Source organism: Stegastes partitus, unplaced genomic scaffold, assembly GCF_000690725.1.
Source record: "Stegastes partitus isolate 25-593 unplaced genomic scaffold, Stegastes_partitus-1.0.2 Scaffold1406, whole genome shotgun sequence".
Classification (NCBI taxonomy): Eukaryota; Metazoa; Chordata; class Actinopteri; family Pomacentridae; genus Stegastes; species Stegastes partitus.
In genome coordinates this window covers 177045-184451 of record NW_007579137.1, presented here as the reverse complement: position 1 = coordinate 184451, position 7407 = coordinate 177045, and the positions used below count along the sequence as shown (strand labels likewise).

The 7407-nt window shown below is 41.9% G+C and overlaps 1 protein-coding gene across 1 annotated transcript in view; it reads right to left on the bottom strand.

Annotated features, from left to right (window-relative positions):
• Positions 1-7407, bottom strand: part of sgsm2 (small G protein signaling modulator 2) — a 109435-nt gene that overhangs the window by 13152 nt on the left and 88876 nt on the right. The window contains exons 11-15 of the mRNA XM_008299367.1: positions 6980-7112; positions 6639-6773; positions 3258-3416; positions 1581-1646; positions 357-502 (exon numbers count right to left, since the gene is read on the bottom strand). Of these exons, the coding sequence (XP_008297589.1) occupies positions 357-502; positions 1581-1646; positions 3258-3416; positions 6639-6773; positions 6980-7112 (639 nt within the window). The remainder of the gene's footprint in view (positions 1-356; positions 503-1580; positions 1647-3257; positions 3417-6638; positions 6774-6979; positions 7113-7407) is intronic.

Sequence of the window (7407 nt, the reverse complement as noted above, 5' to 3'; positions counted from 1 at the left end):
ATGCAGGATTGCGGCCCTCGAGGACCGGATGTCGACACCCCTGGTCTAATGTCTCCAAAATCTTTGTTCCTTATTTTCCTCTGAGGGAGTGTTCCACACTGGGTGCATCAAATTATCCCACTTTATAAATTCTCACTGTAAATCAGACTTGCACCGTCTCTATAAAGCACCACATAACCATAATTTATCTTTGGGGCTTGATCAATATCTGCGACTCAGTGTTGACTTGGCAATTTGCTGTAATATCTGTGGGAGTTGGAGGGGTGACAGAGCATGGTGGAGGAAGATTAACGTTCTTGTTATGTTGTTGTAGTTCATGCTGAGTGGCTGCTTACAAGTTTAATGTCTGCACCCACCTTGCAGTCTTTCTGGTACTTGCTCCACACCTCTTTGCTGAGCCCTCCGGACGCCTCACAGGGTCTGTCTGGGGGGACGATGTTGTGGTTGACCAGAGCCGACAGGTGAGTCCGCACTGTGGACAGGTGTCGACAGTAGGCCAGCCCTGATGGACAGGTGAGACAGGGACACGTGCACAGCTGAGACCAAGTGGCAATACAGTCAGGACAAATACATTTTCTTTGTATACAGACCTAAATCACAAGAGGTTGTCTGAGCAAGTTTCTACAACACAGAACTCCCTCTAGATGCTGTAGATATGACAAGACTTGATAAAAACAAAATGGAGACGCTGAATAATTAATTAATCAAAATGAATACATATTATTCAGTGCGTAGTAAAAGGCCAACGATCCAAAACATATGTTTTTAAAAGGTTTGGAAATGTGGCATTGTGGTAAACTGTCCATTGTTGAATCAAATGTTTTTGAGTTCAAATTTTAATGTTGTATTTTATCGTTTTCGTATTATATTACATTCAATTAACAAACTGCATTGGTAAAACAATGAGGAATTCACTCCTATGCATGCTGTTTTGATAACACCCTAAATGCATTAAGTTCCACAGCAATTCATTACAGACTATTCATTATATACTGGGCTTTTTTCAGAGGGATATTTTACTACAGCCAAACTTATTACTTTAACCACCAGCAGCTGCGAGTCCATATATTATGTTGAAGATTACTTTAATTGATTTTAAAATCAATTGTGCACTTGCCTGGAAGCCAGGCTCAACAAACAGCAGGTGGAACATTAAACTACGGTAATCACACTGGGAGATGCTGCTGTTGAAAGGCAATTATATATGTTTAATATCCGTATGCATTACATTGAAATCCTTCTGTTTTGCTTCTTACATTCTATTGTGTTACATAAAAAATACATCAAATTAACTGAACGCCTACATTTACATTTGTAGCAGAGAAAAAATTATCTTGAGAGCAAACTGAAAAGAAAATTCAACAGGCAGACTGCAAGTGCATTCATTTATGGAGACGTTTTCTTCATATATGAATGATCAGTTAACAAATTGCTGCCTTGCATGATACAATATGGAGTCTCAGCATAACGTTTTCACCATACACTACCTAAAGCTGAGCATAATTAATAGCACAGCCTTAATATCCAAAAATAAGCTGCATGTGGCTGAGTACTGTGCAGCGAGAACATGATGTACTTACATCCATAGAAGGCTCTGGAGACTATCTGCCTCTTCATGTTCTGGCAGAGCATCTTAAGAGGAACACTGGTGGGAAGAAAAGAGATTACATGAGATTAGCACATCAGTGTCTTTTAACGGTCATGTCAACATACTTTGTTTACAGAATCTTTTCCAGCACTGACGGGTACCTAAAAGGTACACAAATATGCCCAATTTCCTGCCATCCATCCATCAGCTACACCCGCTCTATCCCATGGAGTGTCATAGGGAGCTGAAGGGGTACACCCTGGCCTGCCCAGTTCATCAGAGGGCAAACACAAGGACACAGTCAAACCTACAGCCAATTTAAAATCAAGGATTATCCTACAGTGCCTGTCTTTGGAGTGTGGGAGGAAGAAAACCCACGCAGGAGCAGGAAGAACATGCAAACACAGAAAGACCCCAGTCAACCAGCAGGCCCACATCCAGGAACCCTCTTGTTGTGAGCCACCTGTGCTAACCACCACACCACCATATGAAACCAGATAGTTCTACTTCTTTGTTAAAGTAACAGGGCAAATTTTTCATTTGGCTAACGGTGGTGCTGTTGTGTGGAATTCAGACACAGTGTCTTTTATTCACCATCATTGTTTTCTACTAGGAAATACCTCAGCTTCTGAAACAGTGTTGACTGTTACTGTTGACATATACCTTTTTCTACTAGATGTGTAAATTCTTGTATATATTTGTCTTATTATGTTGTTTTATTTTTTATTAATATTTATTGTAATTTCTTTTTTTTAGTTATTTTACTTTATTTTATTTTAATTTTTAATTTTCCTATTTCTATTATTCGTGCAATAGGGCGACACCAACAGCCGAAACCAAATTCCTTGTATTTTGTGTACGTACTTGGCCATTAAAGCTGATTCTGATTCTGATTTTGACTGTGTCTATTTGGTGACAGTATGATGGAAGTAAAATCAATTATAAGCCCTAAGATGATCATTTAATTTATATGACTATCATCTGTTGATCTTCTGTTTAGAATTGCTGCTTCCATGTTTATTCATTTTGAGAGAAACATAATGGTCGCCTTTCCAAGTCAGGCTGACCAGTGTTCCATTAATGTAAGATGTCTTTGTGACACAATAGGGAGTTAAGGCCCTTCTCAGGTGTTGAGTTTCCTTCTGAAGCTGTTCCTTGGTCAACTTGAATGACTGCAATGAAGACGAGGCTCCATGCCTTTGCCTTTGTCTGAGGGATGTATGACTTAGAGTTTCTTACATGGTATGGAAACCGACTATAGGTTGAAACATAAGGCGCCATCTACAATGAGCCAATAGGAAAAAAGACTTGACATTCACTGTCATGATATAAGCAATAATAATTTAATACAAAATAGTCACATATAATAATAATAAATGATTTTTCTTCTCGTGAAGAGAAAGAGAGAGAAGCTGGACAAACTGTCTTTCTCTCCTTGGTTTAGGTAAAATGGAGTGTTGTTGTGAACCCATAATATACATCATTTTTGTAGTTACTGAGTTCTTACTCTTTTTAATGACTCAGTTTTAAAGCGTTTATCTAATGTTTCTCACATGACAAAGCCCACTACTTTGTTGCAGATAAAACAAGACACGCTGCAGCACACTTTCAACAGGCACAGGCAGGTTGGAAGTTTTGGTTTTTACTGCATACGTGTGAATATCTGATGGGTCGTGTATGCAGGTACATCTGGCTGGGTAGTCGAATGACACGTTGCTACCGGCCGTGGAGCAGGACTGGCACAGAGACTCGTGAGTGGTTACTTCGGCCTGTTGCCACGACGACGGGCTGCCTCCGAAACCCTGCATCTCCATCATCTCCCCATGGTCTAAACCAGAGAGAATGAAAGTGAGAAGAAAGAGAGAGGTCTCAGTGTTCTGAGACAAAATGGATGCTGCTGTTTTCATGTATTCCACCCTCATGTTTTAAAGACTTTACATCCGCTTCACTCTGGCTATGTCTTATGTCTTACATATTATGACGTAGGTCCCTCAGCTCAACCATAAATACATTTCATCATGTATCCTTGATTGTTATTCATGACAATAAGAGATGAGTAGATGGATGAAAGTTTTACACTCATGTTACATGTGAGAGCTGGAAAAACAGGCGTAGAGAGGAAACCAAAAGTGGCAGGGGGCGGTTTAGGAAGCAGGTACGGTGCTGTGGGAGAGACAGGCAGAGAGGATGCAGGGATGCCATGCTGGTTCAGTTTATTCAGAGAGGAGGCAGAAGAGACAGCAGAGCTCAGGAGGATGCTCCAGACGAACAGGAGAAAGGAGAAAACAGGAGAGGAAGAAGAGAGGCAGTGAAGGAGCTGACAGAAGAGGAGAGGGCAGGGACGAGGCTCACGCTCAGGCCAAGCAGGATGCATAAAGCCAGAACAAGACAAGAGACACCAAAAGAAATTATCTCAGAAACAACCAAAACAAATGGACACCAGCTAAAGGGCACACAAAGGGGAGGAAAAAAATCATAAAAACGTCAACATTAAATAAATGCTCTTCACCTTAATTCTTCAGGTTGGAGCTGATGACCTGTCATAAATATGAAGCTGCGCTTTGGTATTTCAATAACCCCCAAAAAACAAATAATATTAAAAAGGGAAAAAAAATAAAATAAGCAAACAGAAAAATTGCTGTAGTGAGACCGGCATTTGGCCTCCCCCTCTTTACTTTAGGACTAGATGTGATCAACAACTGTTTTTGGGCTCAGTAATGCAACCCCGCTCACACAAGGACTCCACGTCTCTACTACTGCGGAACCCCACAGGACCGTAATGAGAGGGGTGGAGGAGGGGTGAGGGGAGGGTGGGGTGGCGGGGTTAGTGAAGAATTACAGTGAACAGCATCGCAGCAAACGACTGCACAAACAGAGGAGAAACAACTGAGGAAGTCAGAGGAGAGAGAGATAGATAGATAGATAGAGAGAGAGAGAGAAAGAGAGAAATCAAAAACAAACAGAGGAGACTGTGAGAAAGGATTTTTCATCACAAATATGCAGAAACACAGAGTCGTTCTTTAAAAAAAACAATGAAACGGGTGCATATTCCCCATGCAAAAATTGTCAAGCATGTTGCCAGTGAGAAATGAAAGGACAAAAAGAAGGAAACAGAGTTAAGTCAAATTAAAGGAGTGCAAAAAACAAAAACAAAAACTAAGCAAATCATTAAAGCAATTTTTGGCCACGGCAGTGTAAACCCAACAGTGCTGAGACATGCTTCAAGAGCTTAACCCTCTCGTAATGCTAAGGCAGTCAGCACTGCAAGTCCCAGAATGCAAAGAAGCCAGAAAGGCCTTGACCGAGACGAGGAGACCTGGGGAAGTTTAAATCTGAGATGAAACCAGGTGACAGACGTGTGCAGCGACCGTGTTTGGCAGCGCTCTCTGTAGAGCAAGTCAGTTCATCCGACAGTGTGTGTTTGCAGTGTGTTTCACAGGATTACATAAGGATCCCTGGCAAGCAAGTGGAGTAAATTGGGCTGCTGAGTGGTGAAAGGAAAGAGAGGAGACATAGAGAGAGTGAAATTAGGCAGAAGGTCTGTAGGGGGAGTGTGTCAGTGGCTTCTGTGTATTAACTGTCTATGACAAAGCCACCATTTTCTAAAGACAGGATGTTATTGTACCAGATTACAATGTCCAGGGACACTTAACTTCCAGCTGTCATTTGTGTGACAGCAGAGAGGAACAACAAATTGTATTTAGGCAGTAGAAAACCTGAAAATGTATTTTGCTGTTGAACCAAGTGCTATGGTTGGAATCGGCTGACATCTGGCTCTAGAAATAATCCTAAAACCTGGTTACTGACTTACTGTAAGTATTTGTTCCCGCTGCATCAAGATGTTGTGTGATGAAGACCATACATCATATTGCAGATTATTACAAGCCTCTGATGATGGATGGTGTGCAACTGAGTAAGTTTTGGAGTGAAACATGCAGAGAACTTTAAACCTTGCTTTACCTCTGACACAAAACAACCCAAATGGAAGGCCATGTGGTCATCCAGTGAAGTAGCTTGTAGGATTTCTGCATGTTGTACTTAAACTGTATAATATATAGCATTTTGTAACACTGATGGCAATAACAAATCAATTGCCATACTTTAGTATAATACAGCCAAAGGTACGTTCACTGATTTTTTTTTTCTTTGGTCACTTGGGGCACAGAAACTCAGGATCCTTTTATGTTTTGACACGTTTTTGGCTACCATGCTGGGAAACAGTGCCCTCACATAGCAGACAAAGAGAAACTTCAGCATTCATTTGGTGAGATGTTTCTGTCTGCCTAATGGATGGAAGTCTAGTGTCCACTCTCATTTACATTCTGATTTGGTCTCCATCAACTCCCAAGATAAATATCGAGCCTTTTAGCAACCTAAAGGTCTACAGCTAGCTGCTAACTTTGGCTGTCTGCTGTCCAGTGCTGCAGCTGGACAAAAGATGATGAATTAAGAAATAAACGTTCCTTTAAAATTAGTTACAAGAGTCTAAAAAGTTTTATCAAACGGGTCATTTCTGACTCTCTTTTAATTCTTTAAGAGTTGGTCACTACAGGCAACCCCATTCATTTCACACTTTCCTATAGTTGAATTATTATTTTATTGAAAATGACTAGTGGAGCCATTATTAACATCATGACAGAGACGATAGAAACGTTTATCCCACACAGGCAGTCAACTGTCCCACCCAATAGGTTAATATATACTCTAAAGGCCTAGTAGTGTCTTAAATTGAATCATTAATCATGTATTAATGGTGATTTTATTGCTACTGCACCTTTCAGCCGTGTGTTGATCACTCTGAACTTCCCCATGTCCCTGTTAATATGGCCAACCCCAGCCTACTGTACACTGTTGGGCTTGGCCTCGGGCAGCACACACATAGGAAGACGAAGCTGGGGTAGGTGGGGTCGGGAGGGGAAGGAGGAGAGGGCCTGAGAGGACACGATGGGGTGGGAGGCGAGAAACAACGTCTGAAGCCGGGGTGAGGTCTCGGGGGGTGGGGGGGTGGAGGGGCGGTGGGATTGGGTGGGTGTGTTAAGGTGATAAAAACCTTTCATGACATTAGGGTCTGTGAGGTTCCGCGAGCAGATCATTGAGATCATAGCATGGAGCCTATCTTCCTCTTCCTCGTCATCGTCCAGCGATGGAGCGCGGCTGCCCGTGGTGTGGTGGTAGTTTATAGTGACTGCTTGCACCAGTGGGACAACAGAGAACACAGTTAGAAAAGTGCTACCCTACAGGCCTGGGGAAAGGTACTGTGGAAACAACACCACCGTACTTTAAAAACACACAGATCAGTGTTAGCCATAGAAAGGAGGTTCATTGTTGTTATGAGCAGCCACTTCTGCTTTGGGGATGCTCTGTGCCAGTGTGCCTAGCAGTGTCACTTACTGGCATCGTATCGGTATCCGGGGTAGACGATGCGAAACACGTAGTCAGCAGCCGTTTGCTCCTCATCGCTCCTGTCCTGGTCAATAAGCCTGGCTGCACTGCTCCTCTTCCTCAGCTTAGGGAACACTTTTCCCTAAAGGACACACAGAATTAATCAAAACACAAAAACACACTAAGTTTAAAATACAATATTAACTAGAAATAAGCCAAGCATTAACGCTGTAGTGTACTTTTTGACCTAAAAAAGAAGTTGTGACGATCTGGATTTTAACCGTTGACACTGTGGTACTTAGCTGCCAGTGTACACCTGCACAACTGAAAGGTGTCTCTAATTTTTTGTACATTTTATTCATATCAGTATTATAAACACTTTTCAGCTACATGACAGTTCAACAGTAGCACAAACTGCAGATAAAGTTCAGTCAACA